General features: G+C 38.3%; 1 protein-coding gene across 1 annotated transcript in view; it reads right to left on the bottom strand.

The window, feature by feature from the left end:
- TUT7 (terminal uridylyl transferase 7) overlaps positions 1 to 20049 on the bottom strand; it is a 37088-nt gene that overhangs the window by 3544 nt on the left and 13495 nt on the right. The window contains exons 9-26 of the mRNA XM_030467486.1: positions 19687 to 19813; positions 18856 to 18975; positions 17785 to 17916; positions 16837 to 17017; positions 15359 to 16494; positions 15092 to 15242; positions 14173 to 14259; positions 13216 to 13316; positions 12674 to 12731; positions 11877 to 11980; positions 8237 to 8326; positions 8037 to 8150; positions 7861 to 7938; positions 7046 to 7223; positions 6299 to 6346; positions 6118 to 6209; positions 5538 to 5653; positions 430 to 755 (exon numbers count right to left, since the gene is read on the bottom strand). Coding sequence (XP_030323346.1) covers positions 430 to 755; positions 5538 to 5653; positions 6118 to 6209; positions 6299 to 6346; positions 7046 to 7223; positions 7861 to 7938; positions 8037 to 8150; positions 8237 to 8326; positions 11877 to 11980; positions 12674 to 12731; positions 13216 to 13316; positions 14173 to 14259; positions 15092 to 15242; positions 15359 to 16494; positions 16837 to 17017; positions 17785 to 17916; positions 18856 to 18975; positions 19687 to 19813 — 3239 coding nt within the window. The remainder of the gene's footprint in view (positions 1 to 429; positions 756 to 5537; positions 5654 to 6117; positions 6210 to 6298; positions 6347 to 7045; positions 7224 to 7860; positions 7939 to 8036; positions 8151 to 8236; positions 8327 to 11876; positions 11981 to 12673; positions 12732 to 13215; positions 13317 to 14172; positions 14260 to 15091; positions 15243 to 15358; positions 16495 to 16836; positions 17018 to 17784; positions 17917 to 18855; positions 18976 to 19686; positions 19814 to 20049) is intronic.

The raw sequence follows: 20049 nt of genomic DNA, 5'->3' as shown, positions 1-20049 counted from the left end.
CTAAGTGGCAAACCGACTCCATGTAAATTAAAACAGCTTGCTCTATCCCTGACATCTGGGTCAGCAGGAATATTCTTTTATTTAATTCATTCTATCAGTATTCCATCTGAGCAATCTGTACACTTCCTTAGTAACTTTAGGGTCTTCATGGAGAAATCCAGGCTCAGGTGGTGTGAAGAGCTATCAGGCTACCTTTTGTTTCAATCATGATGCACTCATATCCTTTCTATTACAAGCACAATACCTGCTAAGAGAAATCACGTCAGATATTTTAGGATTCAGTAAAGTTCTGAAAGGATGAAGTGAAAACTAAGTGTTGACTACATTCCAGAAAGAAAAAAAGATAGCATTTATGAGATGCTACTCAAAGCAAAAACCTTTCCTGTTATCAACCTCAACCCTGTTAAAATACCTGTAACAGTTTCATACCTGCAGTTCCTTTATACTGTGGGCATTCCTTTTTAATATGACCTTCTCTTCCACAGATGAAACAACGTTTTTCTCTCAAGTCCCTGTCTTCCAGGCGCTTCCACTTCTCTGCTGATTGTCTGGGAGTCTTTTCTCTTCCAGTTTCCATTATTACCCGTGCTTGTTTCCTCTTCTGAGGTGTACATAGGTGCAACTTTCCATCCTTGACTGAGCTCTCCTTTTCTGTTGTTTTATTCTGAGTTTCCTTGTCCTCTGTGCTTCTTTTCTCCTTAATTTCTGCATACCTCTGATTTTTGGTATCTTCATAATCTCGACGTCGTCTTATTCTGCAAGAGAAAAAAAAGCTGCAGAGTTCATAGGCCTTCCACGGATACATATATAAAAAACAAATGGAAACCAAATGTTGTCTGCAGACAATACATGTATTTCAGATATTTCTTCAGCAGATTAAATAAAGTGAATTAATGATTCTCCTACCAAACAGTGCTAATGCTAATGATGTATAAAAATAGGCCTAAGGTTGTTTTGGTTTTGTTTTTTTCCTCTTGTACCATTTGATCACAAATTTTGCTTCCTGCTGAACTGTGAGGAGGACCTGGGAGGTACTGGTGGATGAAAAACTGAATATAAACCAGCAATATATGCTCACTACTCAGTGAAGGTCACCCCTGGGCTGCCTCAGAAGAAGCATGGCCAGCAGGCTGAGGGAAGTCATTCCGTCCCTCTACTCTGCTGTGTTCTGAGGTTCCCAACACAAGAAGGACATGGAGCTGCTGGGGCTAGTTTAGAAGAGGGTCACAAAAACAAACACGGGGCTGGAGCATATCTTCCATGACAGCAGGCTGAGAGAGTAGGTGGTTTATAGCCTGGAGAAGAGAAGGCTCTGGGGAGGCCTCCTAGTGGCTTTACAGTACCTGAATGTGGCCTACAGGAAAGCTGGAGAAAAACTTTGTATCAAGGAGTGTTGTGATAGGCTGAATACACTAAGAACAGATAGAAGACATAACTTTGTTGCATACATAAAACACGTGTGCTTAACATCTCAGTACTACATGTTGGACTGGTCTCTGTATTTTAAGGAAGAAGTTGAGTCAAAGAATACATAGAAAGGCAGCTAAAATGGAGGAGATCAAGTGTTTTAGAAAGAGAGACCAAACAGGCTACAACTCACAAACCTGGAGAGAAGCTAGAACACAATGAAGGCTTACCTAATCAAGGCAGTAGTGTTAGTAACTAAGCCCAAAAGGCTACAGCTATGGAATACCTAGAAAACTAAAACAAGACTGGGTTTAAACAGAGCAAAAAGAAGTACTACTTGGCAGATCAGTGAGCATACTTACGTAGCTTGCTGCCACAGAACTTTGTTAAGGAAAACAGGGGGCATCAGGTTCAGAAAAAAAAACAAACCAACCAAAAGAACAAGATCAGAAACAACTCCAGTCCACAGTTAAGTACTACCAGACAAGGGCAGGTATGTGCTCCAATATCTCTTACAGAGCAACTGGAGGTGCTGGGGGAACCGTAAGTGATGACAGAAAGCAGCCAACTAGCATGCCCTCCATAGATGGCATTTCACATTGCAATGGCTGGACAGAGGACTCGGGTCTATCAGTTGTGTTACTCCATAAGGTATTTGTGGTCTTGGATACAAAAAACCATTAACTTTTGCTCTAATGCTGTACAGAACATAGCTGCACATGGGCAATGAACACTTCAGAATGAAAGATTAAAAATCCATTCCAATTCAGACAGATACCGAGAAGGTTTTCAAACCACCTTCAGCTTTATTTTCAAACTAGCATCAGCTACTATACTTTCATTTACTGAAGTTAAAGAAATTCCAACACTCTCAACAAGGTAAGTTCACAATTCTCTATTGTGTAGCAGAAAGACTACTTCTGATCCTGAGCAACTTACCTAATCACCTATACAGATCTAAACACACTATACCAGAACCCAGCAGTGAGTCACTGAGGGGAGCAGCTATGGTGCCAGCCTGACCCACAGCAGAGCAGATCTCAGCACACAGTAAATTTTCCTGAGGTAGAGAAATGTCAGGGCAGCGGGGAGACCTGCTGTGAACCAGCAGATCTTACAGGAGATGCTGATGACACCTGGGAGTGCCAGAGCAACCATGAGCATCCTCAGGCTTATGGAAAGCACTTGAGGGAGTACAAGCAATCAGGAATGTTGCTAGCAGAGCAGGGAAACAGAACGTGGTGTATCAGTCCGGATGTGGTGTGGTCATTTGCACAGGAAGGGAGGGCATAGTCACTCTACCAGCTCAAGAGGTCTTTGTGGTAACTGCCTTCTGGGAGCTAAGGTCCAAGATGTTGCTGAGGTGGTGCCACAACTTCTCAAGTGCACAGTACACTATCCATTGCCACTCTTTCATGTGGGCACAAATATTACAAGATGGAACTTGGGCAAAATCAACGAAGACTACCAGTACCTGCGTATGCAGGTGGAAACTATTGCTGCTTCTTTTCTTCCAGTACCAGACATGGAAAAGCAGATGAAAACCCATTAAGTACTACCAAGGCACTGACTGGCATGCCTCAGAAGACAAAGAAACCAGTGAATGCTCTAGGTTTTTCAAGAACATTTTCCTGGAAGTACAAAGCCTGTTCATCCACTTTGAAGACAAGTGAAGTAGGTGGAGCAGAGGACCCATGTGGTTTAACCTTAACCTTTCGAGTCTGCCCAAAACCAAAAGGGAAGCACACTAGAGATGGAAAAGAGGAGCATACCAGAGATGGAAAAGAGGACAAATATCCACTGAGAACTACAAGGGCATTGCCAAGGCATGTAGAGATGCAATTAGAAAAGCAAAAGCTCAGCTCACATTGAAATTGGTCAGATATGTCATTAACTACAAGGAAGGGTTCTTCAGCTACATGAACAACAAGGAGAACCAGAAGGAAAATACTTGCCCACTGTTAAACAAGAGAGGCGAGATACTCACCAACACTGAAAAGGCAGAGGTTCTCAACACTTCCCTCTCCTCTGTCTTTACCACTGTTGGGCCCTAGGCCTCACAAACAAAAATCCAGTCTGATGCAAACACTAACCCATCATCAGTGAAGGAAGTGGTGATTGTTACAGAAGCTCGACCTTTACAAATGAATGGGCCCAGATGCCAACCACTCAAGGGTGTTGAGTGCTGCATAATGTAATTGTGAGGTCACTCTCCATAATAAAGTCTTTGAGGAGGAGCCAGGAAATCATAGGCCCATCATTCTTACTTCAATCTCTGGCAAAGTTATGGAACAAATCCTCCTGGGGACTGTCACAAGTCAAATGAAGCATGTTTCTGGAAAAAGCCAGCACAGATTCACCAGAGGCAAATCATACTTGACAAACTTGATCACCTTCTATGACAAAGTAACTGGTTCGGTTGATGCAGGGCAAGGGGTGGACATTCACTACCTGAATTTCTCCAAAGCTTTCAATACTGCTCCTCACAGACACCTCTTCAGAGAAACTGATGCAGTCTAGTGGTCTGTGTTGTGAACTGGCTGACAGGCCACGCTCAAAGGATGGTGGTAAATAGCTCTTTTTCAAACTGGTAACCTGTCACAAGTGAAAAATGCAAACCACGGGTGCAGCACAGACTGGGATCTACCTGGGTGGAGCTCAGCTTAGAGGAAAGGGACCTGAGGGTCCTAGTGGAGAAGTTCAATATGCGTGAAGGGTGCAAAGAAAGCCAACGGGATGCTAGGTTGCATCAACAAAGGCACTGCAAGTGGAGATTAAGAAGTCACTATCCCACTCTACTCAGCACTTGTCAGTACACATCTGGAATGCAGTGTTCTGTTCTGGGGCTCCACTACACAAAAATATACAAACAGGCTTGAGACGGTCCTGAGACAAAGTTCACCAAAAGACTGGAAATCCTGCTGTCCAAAGAAAACCTGAGAGCTAGGTTTGTTCAGCCAGCAGAAAGGAAGGCTTAAGGGAGAGTTCACCACCATGCTCCAGGGCAGCTATAAAGAAGATGGGACACTCCCTGTGTACAAGGAGTCACATGGAAGAGATGAGGGGTAATGGGTGCAAATTACTCCTGGGGAGATCTTGACTGAACATAAGAGGAAAATTTTTCACCATAAGAACAATCAGCCATTAGAATAATCTGAGGAAAACAGGGGATTCCACAACAGTGGGTGCTTATGATTGAGCTGGACAAGGTTCTGGGCCATCTTGTCTAGACCAGGCTTTTGCCTAGAAAGGTTGGACCAGATGATGCTTGATGTCTCTGTCATCCCGGTACTCTATGATTCTATGATTTTATAAAAGTGTGGGTAATTTCTAATTACAGTTTTTAACATAGTCAGACTCTAAATAAAGATATGATTTTTCCATTAACCTTACAAGTAAGCATATAAAGGCTTTTAAGATTTCACACTCTTGAACTTTTATTTGCCAATTTTTACCATTCTAGAGAAGTGAATTTTTTAAAAAGCTCTGTCTTAACTAGGAAAAAAATCAACAGACTGGTTTTAAATTTAGGCTGTTCATAATATGAAAAGCAGAAAAATGAGTTTAGAATTAATTTTTTGCTGAATTTTGGAGTTCTGGTTACAAGGTATGCAGAACAGGGCATTGTTCTCATATGTTTGCGCTTCAGAAAAATAATGCTGTGACAACCTCACCTGGCTTTTTGGCATGAATTCCATGATTCTTTGAACATGATAAAAACGTGTCTTGGTAGGAAAAGTAGAAACTATTAAAGTGATAATACATAAAATGCTTTTATAACTGCTTTTCACAGCACATAGTTATTCAGCTCTGCATTTAGATTTTCACTGACTACTGCTTTACTACACAATGAACTGCAGAGTCAGTATTCCTACCATAAGTTAAGTAGTTTCACCATTTAAAGCATGACAGATGATGCTGTCAAAGGTTAAGTAGTGAAACAACACAGACCAAAAATTTAAAAACCCAGCATTATAGAACAGCAGCAAAACTGACATCTATAAGTTTTCATTTCAACAGTAAAGGAAATAGTCTACAGCATGTACAAGTTTTACTTTAGCATTACTATCCTAATATTTCTTATAAACAAACCCCCCAAAATGTTCCACAAATGCCAAAGCTGTACTCACTTCCTTCTCATAGGGCAATCTTTCATGAAATGGCCAATTTTACCACAAATTCTGCAGCATCTATCATTTGGTGCCAGTTCTCCTTCTGTTAGCACCTCTGGATCAAAAAAGTACTCCTGAAGAAGAAATCATGCATTCAAAATGAAAATACATAAACTTGGCTATCAAGGAAGTGTTAAAACACCAGTTAAGAGTCACAGTGCAGTTGAATGCCCAAAAGACTTGATGAAATTAACTAGACGCTGGCCTCTTTACAGGCCACCTGCTGACCATCAGGTTGCAAACTCTTTTTTGAAACTGCAGTTTTAAGAAATGGTAAAAGCTGGTTTTGACAGAACTAGAATATTTAAGCCAGTACAACAAAGCTCTAACTTAATTAGTGTTCTGCATGCCAGCACATTCTACATGCAAATAACACAAAAATAGTACCTGGTGTCTCTGTACCTCCTACAAAGATTTTCTAGAGTACTGTTGAAATTTGAAAATGAAGAGCTTAAAGAGAAATTAACCATACCCCTGTAAGTAGTAACTTATAAACCTAAGAGCATGCACATACTGCTTTTAGAAGCAGTAGACTTACCATTTTTGATGGATATTCTTTAGGAAATATTTTTATAGGGGTACCAAATACCCTTCTGCCATTGATAAAAGCTTTCATTATAAAATTTGTCACTAGGAAAGAAAAAAACAAGAGATCACCATCCAAACAAACAAGCTAGTAAAACAAGATCTAAGCCAAGATTTCTTAAAAGGATACTTACTTTTTCTTGACAATCCAGCTCCAAGATTGTGGTTCAAATCAAAGGGATCTGTACAAAAATTATTACAGGCATTACTGAAGTCTAGGGTCAGATCAGCAACGTATGCATACAGTTTAACCACCATGGCAGCTTTTCACAGTGCAGAATTAATATACTGAAATTAAACCATTTGAAAATGTACTGAAAGAAAATTAACTCAGTGGACAAAAGGTCACAGCCATCCAGCTCTGAACCGACTGGAGTATTGTAGAAGAGTAAGGCGAATGTGCAGGAGAAGGAATTCTTTCCATGAAAGTCATGTGGGCCAGAAAGTGTTTTAGAGAACATTTCTCTAACATTTAATCACTGCATTTTTTTTGATAGAGAACATAGTGTTACTTAACTGTACTTAAGTTACATACACAGGATTAAACAGGTCATGTAAATACAGACTCAGCTAAACTTAGTATTTGTCAGAAAACCTCAACTATATTACTATTATTTTTTTTCCTAAAGGACTGGTTACATTTATTTTTCTCAGTTACTACCATTGTTACAAGCATGAAATCTTTGCAGCTCCTTTTCAGTACAGATAAGCAAAATCACAAAGCTAGATAATTTTCAGCACTACTGAAACTCAATGGGAAATTTGCATAAGCAAATCACTTATATCTAGCAACAGAAAAATAAGTAAGCCTTGTGGAAAGAGCAAATTTTTCACATGGCATTAAAGAAATTCCACATAGTTATGTACTTCATGTATTTTACCTTCAATCACAATGTATTTAGAGGTCCACTGCTTCTTGAAAGTTGTAAGCAGATTTTTTCTCCTAATGCAGATGACATGCTCTTTAAAGTCAAATTCTTCTGTGTAGAAACGAAGAAGTCCCAGCCACAGCTGCCCAACAGATTCAGTATTTTTGCCACATTCTGGCCAAACATCTGACTGGAAGATTACAGAAATGTCTTTACTTTCATTACTGATATTAAGCAGAATAATTTTCATAACTTGGAAAGCCAAACAACATACATCTTATTTTATAAAGAAATCTAATTGAGTTACACCAGAATACTTATGTTCCTTTCTTAAATGGTATTAATAATCCTCTACTGACTTTTAAATATATTTTAAGATATCAGCAACAAAATGGAGAACTCATAATAATTGTAACAGTAGGATGTGGCCGGTGTATAAAAATTTATTCATTCACCTTATGTGCTTATTTAATACAAAATCATTTAACAGGATTAACCAGTTATGAATAGATATGCTGGTGGTATTTGTAGGAGTTATCTCCACCCAGTAATGTGACACACAAACCAATCACCATTACCACCTTAAAATAATTTTTAAAATTTATTTTTCCAGATTTTGCAAATTTTTTTTTCACAGAAGAATTCCAGTCAGTAGTACTCTTAAAGTTTTACACCATGAGAATGGAATTTTTAAAGTAATAGCTACTCTGCTTCCATTTCTATAGTCAAGCACCAAATCTGAGGACGAGGTTTTTTAGAGGGAATTCTCTTCTTTTTGCAAGGTTACAGGTAACAGCATTTCAAGTTAACTTTTCTGATTTACTCACCAACTCCTCTATCTTATCAAAGAAATAAACATTCCAGCCATCAACTAAAATTTCAGGCTTTTTCGGTTCTTTGTATATCTGAAAGCAAATTATTAAATTAATTAAAGGAACCTTTCAGACTCAGCACTGACATCTTTCTGTGTACAGATACTTGTTTCTTTCTTTATATATAGTACCTCTTGAAGAACAGGGATGACAGGTGGATTTCTCTGTTGAAGAAAATAGAGCACCATAAGAGTATATGCATAAGAGGAAAGGCTGCCTCGTGATGCATCTCCAATGTCACATATCTAGAAAAAGAAACATGATTGGTATCTCTTACATTTGTTTCTTGCAGCAGGTACTGCTGCTTCTAGAATATGTGATACATGCATACCTTAGTAAAGACTTTCATTGTGTAACACAGGTATTTTACTCTAGGATCAATGGCTGCATATGATGACAGGAGTCTTGTGTTATGCAAAGCCTATAAAAATAAAAAAAGTTTTAGAGAAAATAAAGGAGCTTTGAAGGAATGAAGAAATAAGCTGAAAACATGAAAACAAAAAAACTTTGCTCAAGAAATGCATACATGAAGCCTTGAGCAGAATCTATTTCAGAAAGGAAGCATTTAAGAATGAGGTTATCCCTGCTCTTTTAAAATGCTGATCATTATCCTTAATCTGCACAGAAGTGGTGTGAAGCAGCATTCACAGAACAGTACTTCAGAAGGAGAACCTTGGGAACCATTAATGACAGTGGATGCAGAGAAGGCATAGTTATTAAATGGTTTTTTTGCTTCAGTCTTTCCTATTCAGGCCAGCCTCCAGGAGTCTCAGACTTTGGAGGAAACAAAGAAAATCTGGATGAAGGAAAACTTCCTCTTGCTTAAGAAGGATCACTTTAAAGATCAGTTAAGTAAATTTGATATCAACAAGTCCATGGGTCCTGATGGGATACAACCACAAGTGCTGAGGGATCTGGCAGAAATCATTGCTGGGCCACTCTCCATCATCCTTGAAAGGTCCTGGAGAACAGGTGAGGTGAATTAGGGCTGGAGGAAAGTCAATGTAATTCCAGTCTTCAAAAAAGAGCAAGATGTAAGACCCAGGAAACTACAGTTAGTCAGCCTCACCTCCATCCCTGGAAAGATGATGAAATAGCTAATTCTGGGCATCATCACAAAACATGTGGAGGAAAATGCAGGAACAGTCAACACAGATGCATGACAGGGTATTCACGTCTGACTAATCTGATAGCCTTCTACAACAGCATGACTGGAGAGACAGATGGAGGGAGGGTAGTGGATATTATCTACCTTGACTTCAGCAAGGCTTTCACGCAGCATCCTCATACACAAGCTTGGCAGGTGTGGGTTAGATGAATGGACAGTGGGTTGGACTGAAGACTGTCTCAAAGATAGAGTTTGGAGGGTTGTCATTAGTGGCACAGTCTAGCTGGAGATCAGTAGCAAGTGGTGTTCCTTAGGGGTCAATATTGGATCCCATCCTGTTCAATATATTCATCAATGACTGGGACAAAGGGATAGAGTGTACCCTCAGCACTTTTCCTGATGGCACAAAACTGGGAGGGATGGCTGACACACCAAAAGGCTGTGCTGCCATCTAGCATGACCTGGACAGGCTGAAGAACTGGGCAGAGAGAAACACACAAGGTTCAAAGAGCAAAGGTAGGGTACTGCACCCAGAGAGGAATAACTCCATGTACCAGTACTGGTTAGGGGTGACCTGCTGGAAAACAGCTCTGTGGAAAAACTCTGTGAGTACCAGTGGACAGCAGGATGACCATGAGCAAGCAATGTGCTCTTGTGGCCAAGACCAATGGCATCCTGGGGTACACCACAAAGAGCATTACAACCAGGTCAGGTTTTCCTCCTTTTCTGCTCTGCCCTGGTGAGGCCCCATCTGGAATACTGCATCCAATTCTCTGTGCTTTCCAGTTCATGATGGACAAAGAACTACTGGAGAGAATACAGTGCAGAGCCTCTCAGATGATTAGGGGACTGGAGCATCTACTATATGAAGAAAGGCTGAGAGAGCTGGTTCTGTTCAACCTGAAAAAGACTGAGGAGGGACTTTTTTCAATGTTTATAAATACCCAAGGGGCATGTTTCAGAAGAATGGGACCAGACTCTTATGTAGTGTCCAGTGACAAGGGGCAATGGTCACACTCTAGAACACAAGAGGTTCAACCAAAACATAAGGAAGAACTTCTGTACTGTAAGGGAAGCAGAGCACTGGCAGCACAGGCTGCCTGGACCCCACTCTGTGCAACCTACTTCAGATGAACCTGCTCTGGCAAGGGAGATGCACTAGATCATCTCCAGAGGTCCTTTCCAAGCTCTAACATTCTGTAATTCAGTAACCTATGCAGAAAACCAAATGAAGGGACAGGTCAACCAAGGCAGCGATGCTGACACTGCTATTAACTTGTGGTCCCCCAACACAATGAACTGTGCTGAGAAGGGTGCAGTTGATGATGAGGGAATATCTCAAACACTCACAGAAACTCCTCCCTGAAACAAAACCTCTCAGGAAGGAGGGAGTATTGAAACAAAGGGAAGGTTGTTGAGGAATATCAGGAGCTTATGTAACCGTGAAGAGTTACAAGAATTGAGCAGAAGAGGAACTTTGAGAGGTAGCAGAGGAAACATTGTGCTACAAGGCATGAAGTCAGCAAAACCTACTATAACTGAGAAAAAGGTTAAGATGGCAGTGGGAGATCATGACCACTGATCCAATTCAGGACCAGAAAGACTTAACCCCCCAGCAAGGAGCATATGTGCTGATGTAGAAAGCAAGAGGGGACAACCAGGTCAACAGTAAATGATGTTGCAATTAGGACCAAAGGTTCCAGAAGTGTCAGAGCCAACAGGGGAAAGCAACAAAGTTTGTGGAGTTCCCTCTCTCCATACTGGACACCTGTTAGCCGGCCCAAGACTGGATTGAGACTGATGGATCTGTCTCTCTCTCCCTAACTTTCCCCCTCCTATTCTCTCTCTCCTTTTTCCTTCCTAACACCATTAAGTAAGACAAGGCCTACCATGATTTGTATCATGACTTTTATAACCCAAGTATCAGTCTTCACGAGCACATATAATTGACAGCCTTTATGAATTATTACTTATATAGTTATAATCAAAGGTAATGTTTAAATACGGATCTAGAGTGTTGTTGCACCTTAATCCAACCAAGCGGATTCACAAATCAGTAACCTTCCCCCTCCACCTGTGGGGCTGGAGGTAACAATCTACTACTGAATTTTTAAAGTATTTGGTAGAAGGTAAGTTCTTAAACAAAGAGATTCAAGCCCAGAAATTTGTGAGCTATCAACTGACCTATGTGTGTAACTTCAAAGTAATTTCCAGACTTGCTTAGTGTCTGAGGTATCTTCCTCAAGCTCTCCTTGAGCTCATAAAAAAAAAAGCTCATAAAAAACTACAGAAAGATTAATACATGGCTCTAAAACTTACTTTCCCATAATGTATCTAAGAACTGTTGTTTAAAATTCAGAGCCATTGCAAAAAAACCTTCAAAACTTGTATTTAAAATATTTAGCCAAGAACTCATGTTTTATTATTATTGTAAATAACAACACTTGTTCCAGTTCAGGCAAGCTGAGTCTAAAATTCTAGGTCTCAAGACTATAAGCAAGAACCATGATGGGAAGTGGGGTGTATGAAAGCTGAAGTTTTATTATTTTGTCTCTCATGTACAGAAAAACCCTAAGCCCACTATTTCTTACTATTACTGAAGAACTAATATCTTATTAGCCAAAAGACAATTCTAAAGTCACAATTGTACAGCTGACTATGTTCTTAGTAAAATTAAAAAAGGTTGTCCACAAATCTGAAACTGCAATAAATAACTGGAAGCAAGCTCAACAAGCAGACCCAAAAGAGACCCACAGTCTTCTACAAAAAAAAAAAAACAAACAACCCAAAACAACCCAAAGCAAAACAAGAAAACACAAAGCAAACGAAAAACAAATGAAAGCCCGAAAGGAAATAACCTTACCAGAGTATTATATAAACTGATGTCTACTTCAAGACCACTTCTGACATGGAAAAATTTGACAATGGGGACTTTAGCAGTTGTTATAGGCAAAACATTTCTTAAGCCTAGGATGAAATGTTTAATAAGTGAATGACTGCAATACAGTTGTAAATATATCAAATGACTCTACAAATAGCTCCAAACTGTAGTAAAAAAGCTACAAAAGAAAATCTTAGTTGACAACAAAATTGTATTTCAGTTATATTTTAATACTGATCTTAGGCATTTGCCCAGCTTGATTAATCTGCCAGATATATATAAATACAGGCTTAGAACTGCAGTAAAATAATAAGCTTTTGATACCTGATAGACCATTGATAGTTCACTGCAATTAAATTAAACTCATGCAAGACACATTGAAACAAGCATTATGAAATGATAGTTTCTCATAGCAAAAAGAGAATTCCCCCTGCAGATTTTTATCAGCCTACATTTTTCTATTAACTTACTAGCCACTGAATATAGAAATACAGCATAACTAGTGACATGAACTCTCAGTATTAACTTAAGGTTTGTTCTTATGTACATAGGTTATAAATATACTGTATGTCCAATTCAGGTGCCATCCTGTATTATAACCTCACAGACCTACAACTTGACAGACAAAAGTAATCCAAATGTTCTCAACATAGAACCTCTTAGTAACACTAAGCTCTTCAGTAGTTTTATCTTAATGATTTTAATGTATAGCACCTCAGAACATTCTCACGAGAGCAACTGAAGTCACAAACTGAACCATTAATTCTCATGACAGTTACCTGAATGTTTGCTGAGAACTTTTGCTAAGTCTTCAATGATTCTGATGCAGTCGAGCCCCTAAGAGATTAAGAAAAAAACTGAGTGTATCTGCTGCACATATTTAGGCAAAAATTTTATTACTTGCCATTTAGCTTAAAGCTGTATAATTGAGTGTTTCATACTATACACAACTAAATGGAAGCCAGAAATTATTTCAAAATGGACACAAGATAGTGTCTTAACATATAAAAAGGTTATAGTATGCATGAAAAGAGGTTGATGACCTTCTTCACTGTCTCCCATTTTAGACTTCCATGCTAGGAAGTGGATTACTTATCTGCACAGCTATGGTTAGAAGTAATGGTAGCGCAGAATTAAGAAGAAAACTGAGTACTGAGAGTAGTTCTTAAATTCATGCCTAGACCAACAGCAAAACACCTTAAAATAATCTGCCTTTGAAGGACCTACTGAAAAGATTTAACAAAATAATAAATTCTGTTGCACTACATGAACAGCATAACCACACAATTTTGCATCTATTAACTAAAATTTTTTAAACTACCTCCGCAGTTTCCAGCCCATCCACTGTCATACAGATATCAAGGTCACTTTGTTTAAAGCCAAAGCCATTTTTTGAGGAGCCAAATAAATTCAGCTTGGTTCCTGTAAAAGATGTGATAGGTTACAACCATGTATGTATATATATATGTAATATGTAATCTCAAATTATAGAGATGCATGTCTTTTAATACAGGCATTAAAACATTACTGGTTTTCGATGTTATATCCAATCTTAATTTCTTATCAACTTTGATGATGATGATGATGGAATCTCTGCTTTTATTAATTCAAATGAGCAGCCTGAGATACCCAGAAACAAGTTACATTTTCAAGTAAATTAATCATCAGCATGCAGGTCCAAGACGAAATCTGGTAAAATATGGAGGATTGCTCTCTACAGAGATCTTTAGGATATGGGAATTGTATGTCCACATGCCAGGTTCCAGGTAAAAAAATCTTTTGAAGATTTTAAAAGACTATGAACTGAAGTCCAGGTGTTACAGCTAAGAACTCCAGAAACAAACAAAAAAGTCTAAACAGTGAAGTTCTGCAAGTAGGTCAAATATTGTGTCTGTATTTTAAAATATTCCAAAAGTAGGAAGTGTCAGTAAATGCTTGGTGTTTTAAAAGCAGACAGAAGACACCTGTCTAATGAATAAGGCCAAAGCAACAATAATACGACTGTTCCACTACTGCTCTGATTGTTTTTTCCTTAACTTGCCATTGTTACTTCCTATTAATGTATTGTATATACAACTAAGCTGCAAAAGACAAACCAAAGACTTAAATGACTTACACCAGAAATTAGTATAAAGTAGTATAGAAATGCTGAGGAACAACACAGGTGAAATGTTCAAAACTAAAGTGTTTATTATGCTGACATGTTATGCTTTATTGGAAAAAGCTCAAAATACATACATACCAAAGTATAAATATAAAGCTAGAACTGCTTAATTACCTGGGAAATCCTGCCTAATGAAGTTTTCCAGGTTTTGTCTTATGCGCTCCCGAGCCTGATCCTCCGCAATATTTGGAGCAAAGTCATCTTAAAAAACAAAATAAAACAAATTACAATAATTCAGGCAAACTGATCTGTACAGACTCAACATAAAACATTCAAATTAAAACATTCAAAAGGGTGGAAGCGAAAGAGCAAGAGAAGATTCACATACAAAGAAAGAAGCAAAGATGAGTAGAAGAGAAACACCTGTTCAAAGAAAAACATTAATTAGTGAAATAATGTCAGAAATAGTGAGAGAGCAAGGAGGAAAGTTGGGTTACTCTGAGAAGAACAAAAGTGGAGAAGTGTTATGAAACAGTACTTTAACTTCTTTTTTCATAGCACACAGAAGTCTTTACTAAAAACGAGAAGCTAAGCAACAGTATTATTTACAGAGAGGGTAATCAGGCATTGGAATAGGCTGCCCAGGGAAGTGGTGGATTCTCTGTCCCTGGGAATTTTTAAGAAGAGACTGAATGTGACACTCAGTGCCACGGTCTGGGAACCATGGCAGTAGTGGATCAAGGGTTGGACTTGATCTCAGAGGTCCTTTGCAACCCAGATGATTCTGTGATTCTGTGAAATTCAAAGATATGTAAAAGCACCACTCAAAAAACCCTCCAAAATTTAAAACACTTGAAATTATACTAAGATGCCTTAATGAGTAATCAGACAGCCAGCATGTGGAAGATAAACCTAAGCAGTTTGCATTTCTCTAGACGCAAAGTACTCCAAAGTCCTGCAATTGTATGCAAGAGATTTGGATGTAGTGCAGCAAATAAACTTTGTAACACTGGTAGCTTGTGGTTATTTATTAAATGTTTGCTGTTCTTTTTCTACTATACAACAATATTCAAATTAAAAAAAAAAAACTTACAGTAACACTGGACACAAACTTGATCCAGAATATCTGAGAACTTGGGTGTCAGCATTGGCAGTGGGTCAAGCTCAATTTTCTTGAAGTCTTCTGGACAATCTCTCTTTAAATGACCTTCCCTTTTGCACAAGCTACATACCACTGTAGGAGACTGCATCAATGGAAAGCAAGATTGGTTTTAAAAGCTATTATGCTTTAATGAATTTGAGCAACTCTCTCATAAGTAAATGATAACTGAACATAAGCAGTATGTTCATGCTTGCTTACCTTGCCCTTTGTAAAGGCTGTTTTACTGAATTCATAAAAGAGTTCAGATTCTGAATACTGTTCTGTTGCTGAATTCTCTTCAAAAAGGTTTCTCTTCTCAGTAACATCCTCCTGACTCAAATTGATCCTCAGCATTCCATCTGCTCCTTCTTCAAAATGTTTGCCTTCATATTTACTGGGGATGGAAAAATCATCTTCTTCTGATAGTGCATCATCATCATCTCCAGATCCAGTGTATGTGTTATCTAGTTCATCTCCAGCTCTTACAATACCACACTCTCTCTGTTTTAGAAGATTTGGTTCTTCCTCCTCTTCTTCCTGATCATCTGAGTTAGTAATTTGCAACATTTGGCTCTGTGTTGAATGTATGTATTTTTGGGGGGATTCATCCAGTTCATCAGTTCCTTCAGTGCTTTCCTCGTCAATGTCAATCTTGTTACCCATTATGCCACTGCACTCTAAGCCAAACTCATCACTCTCTGTAAGTGCAGTGTTTTGAAAACCTTCCAAGTCTGAAGTACTGCATGTCTCTACATCACGCTCATTAGCTGTAACAGGGAGATCTCCACTATCACTATCTTCATCTATTCCCTGCTCAGTGATGAAGTTATTATTCCATCTTCTTTTTTGTTGTTCGAGTTCTTCCTCTTCTTCTTCCTCTTCATTTCCGCTCTCCGTCTCTTCACAGCTAGGTTTAAAATCCTCATTATCTCCAGAAATAACTTCCTCAATTATACAGTCTGAATCATCACGGGCAATTCCCAAATGACTTACATCATCAGGCAGTTCTTCTTCTGTGAGGCTTTCTGAGCCATCATAAAGTTTTGAAGGATCAATTCTATGTGCCTGGACCATACCTATAGTCTCAGTTACACAATCTTCCACTACTGCTGCATTTGTTCTGTCATCCATGTTTTGCAACTCAGAATTTTCATGCTTTATAGCATGTTTTTCATGGTCCAGTGTTTGGGATTTCTCCTCATTAACATTTGGAGATGATTTTTTGCTCAATTTTACATTTTTCTTGTGAGGCAAGGCAAAATACTTGTAAGTTGCCCTCAGGCAGTGAAGAATATATTCATACACTAATTGGCTGTTCAGGGTTCTCGCCACATTTCTTTTGACTGAATATGGGTCTAGTAGAAAGGAAAAGAGCCAGCAGTGCAGAAGTTAACTTTTTAAAAAGAAGAATATACTTACATTCTTACAAATTTTGAATATGCTGTTACTCTAAAACACTGTGTCTGAACCTAAGTGCTATGAATTGTGCTGAGGAGAATTTATAAGTCCACTTACTTAGAATAATGTTGAAACAAGTACTCATATATTACTTAAATTGACTTTTACCAAAACATATTCTACTATGCTATTGGGAAACACAATCCAATACTTAAGAATTCCAAGTTATTACCCACATTGCCAATAGCCAAAACAGTAAATTAAAGCAACACCTCTTTGATGTTTGTTGATATATGTACCTTCCACAGCAATGCGCTTTTTTGGCCAGTCCTTTGATTCACGAGACACGGTTTCTTTGAGCCGTATGCTGATAACCAAATCAGACATATTGAACTCCAAGGCATAGAAACGAAGCAGTTCCACCCAGAGCTGACCAGCAGGTGCTGAACACTGCTGTTCTGAACCAAATACTAAGGGAACCTGTCACAGAACGAAAGCTTAAATAATACTTAAAGCACTGGTGTTGACCTCTTACACTTCCTTACTTTAATCTGTAATGCAATATTAAAAAACATACTTACTTCTATAGCCCCATAGTTTTAATAAAAGCTGCAAAAAAGCTGAGTCAGCTAACAAACTCAGATTATAAAATTTCAAAATGAAAGAGAGCATCAGTGGTAAAGAATATTATACATTACTAATATAAACTGCTTATTTGAGTATTTATGCCATGATTTGTAAATTTCCAAGAAAACAGCGCATCTAATCTGACTGGACAAAATGGATTATATTTTTAGCAAAGCCTAAACTGTACTGTTAACTGTGATAACATGGCAATCATATAGCAATAGTGTCTTGCAAAGGTATTACAAAATAAATAATTGGTAAGAATAGTTCAAAGTTAGAAGGAAATGTATTTTCATATGCTTTACCTAATTCTGAAATAAAATTGCTTCAACTCTATAAACTATATTGTCCTCTGACAGATTAAAATACTTCGGTCTTACCAAAGAGTTTGAAATAACATCTATTTTTCTGCCAGCTTCTTAGTGCCAAGAGGCAAGCACAGTAAGCATGGTATCAAGCAGTCATGCAATCTCTTAGTTCAGCTCACAGTCTTGCAACATAAGCTCAAAATAAAAACTGAAGATGTAGAAGATGGGTTTGGTTTTTTGTTTTTTGTTTTTTTTTGGTGAGAACAGCACTGCCTGCTAGACTACTACAGAAGTAAATTAAATGGTTCAAACCTTGCCCCTTCTAGGGGAAGCTTCTTGTGGAAAATCAGAATCATCAGTGGGGTTATGTTCCCAAACCACAGCATCATTCTCAACTTCTTTCAGATGAAAATTAATTAATTTGTTTAATGAGAATCCTCCAATCTAAAGGAAACAGAAGAAAAAAACATAAGGTTCACATTATTGTTTAGCTGTAAGTCTTTCCCCTCCACAGTAGTAAGCAGAAATCAGAGTTTAAAAATAGCTGTTTCAAGCCAAGAATTTGCCTCAGTCTGCTTCTCTCCTCTCCTGATACTTCTCTGCAAAAAGCTATCAAGACTTCAGTGCTTTTGGAAAGGTATCCATGTCATACAACCTTGTCTTTGCATATTACACAAGCGTTGATATGTATTTTTTTTTTATTCTGTGGCCATATACTGTAGGAGTTTTCTCTCATTCAGTGCAGAGAGTGGAGAGGCTCTGGGAATACATCAGTCATGTGCTAAAGGAAACTTTCAACTGCAAGGCCCATGTAACTGGTTATGGAACCTGGAAAATACACACCAAATATAGCAGGTGGCAATGTGCCACGAATTGTGTTCTGGAAAATTGTATCCTGTGTTTGTGTCTATAGTACAACTTCCAACATTAAGACGCATTTCAGCTTCTAAACCAAAGAAATACATTCTCCAAACACCTCGTCTGATCCATTAAGCAGATACCACACCAGTGTGCTCTTCAACCATGATCTACAGTTTGAAGAATTAGATGTCAAAATCGAGGATGTTGTTTTGGAATGCAGCTATGTGAATGCACAGTTCTCAACAGTCTGGAAGAAACGTAGAGCCAGGCCATTATGAAGGGTGTTAGGCAATGCCCAGCCCTCCTTATTCACAAAAGGAGCAACATCTTATGAAATGGTTAGCGTTGTGAATTGCATCCTTACAGACAAGCAGACAAAGGTCAGGTGTAGCGGGGATGAATCCACATTCATTCCGGATTCCTGTAGAATTCCTGGCTTGTGGCTGGCTCAAAATAGCAAGAATCATCACCACAAGTACTTATTCCTCTCACTGACAGCACTTGGTATTTTAATGCACATACCCATGATCCCAAATATACAGGTAGAAAAGGCTCTTTCCTCTGTTGTAGAAAGAAAATAACCATTAAAGCGAACACATAAGGTGACAAGCCTCCCTCTTCAGGACGATCAACACAGCACAACTGTAAAGATAAATTGTACAATGATTAAAGCTTAAAGTGATATGGTGAAAAATATTTTTTAAGTTACTGTTCAGAAGTCTGTTGCATTAAATACTGGCAGAAACTCTTTGACCTCTTGTGAGATGGACCTCATTCTCAAGGCCTGCATTTTTACTGTAGTCACATTACTACCATATTTTGGTAGTAAGAGCTATAGCATGCAGCCTGGCAAAACAGACAATATACAATACATTTGCAAAAACACTGGCACATGTAGATACAGTGTAAGTTTTTCAATGTTTTTCTTAAATAATATTTTAATTGCAGGCACACAAAGTTTTGGAACAAGTTACTTTAATTCACAAGAAAGTTTTCATCTACACATGGAAACAAGCAGCTTTTTCCTTCATCTTCTTCATGATGAATTAAGCTTATGAGAAACTGATAATTCGATTTCACACACATTGCTCTGACTTGTTGGTAACAGAGCAGTATACTTGCAGCCTTCCACTAGCTGAAGCTTAAAATTCCACTTTTGAAATTTACTGATACACAATTATATAACACACAATTACATAAATTTAATAAATTATAAGAAAATACCCTCTCCCTACCTCTTTTTTTCTAAAGAAATTTACAACTGTTTTCTAAACCATATCTACAGTCATACAGCACAGTATCAATGTTCATTCAATATTTATTCTCAGATGGGGCAATACAAATTGCTCTTACCTTTGCCCAATACCTGAAGGCAATCACTAAAGGTACTAAAGTAGGTTCCAATTTTCCAAGCGTAGCCAAATGATTTGTTGTCAGAAAAGCATTCTCATTCCCTGCACTCACTTTACAAATAAGGCCACTAAAACCCAAAAAGAAACAAAATACAAGATCTTAGGGCTTTTGTAAGAACAGCCATAGGTCAGATGACATCTCACAATACAGTATAGCAGAAGGCTGTAAGGAGAGCCACTAAAAGAAGCATGGAAAACCAATTTGATTTATGGTTAGGTTGAAAATATATTCATTGTACTTTATTTGTAAATGTGCTTCAAAATACAATAAAAATCTAAGTATTGGTTTCAAATTACATTATTC

The sequence above is a fragment of the Calypte anna genome, chromosome Z (assembly GCF_003957555.1).
Source record: "Calypte anna isolate BGI_N300 chromosome Z, bCalAnn1_v1.p, whole genome shotgun sequence".
Classification (NCBI taxonomy): Eukaryota; Metazoa; Chordata; class Aves; order Apodiformes; family Trochilidae; genus Calypte; species Calypte anna.
The sequence above is the reverse complement of the archived record's forward strand: the minus strand, read 5'-3'. Positions and strand labels throughout refer to the sequence as shown.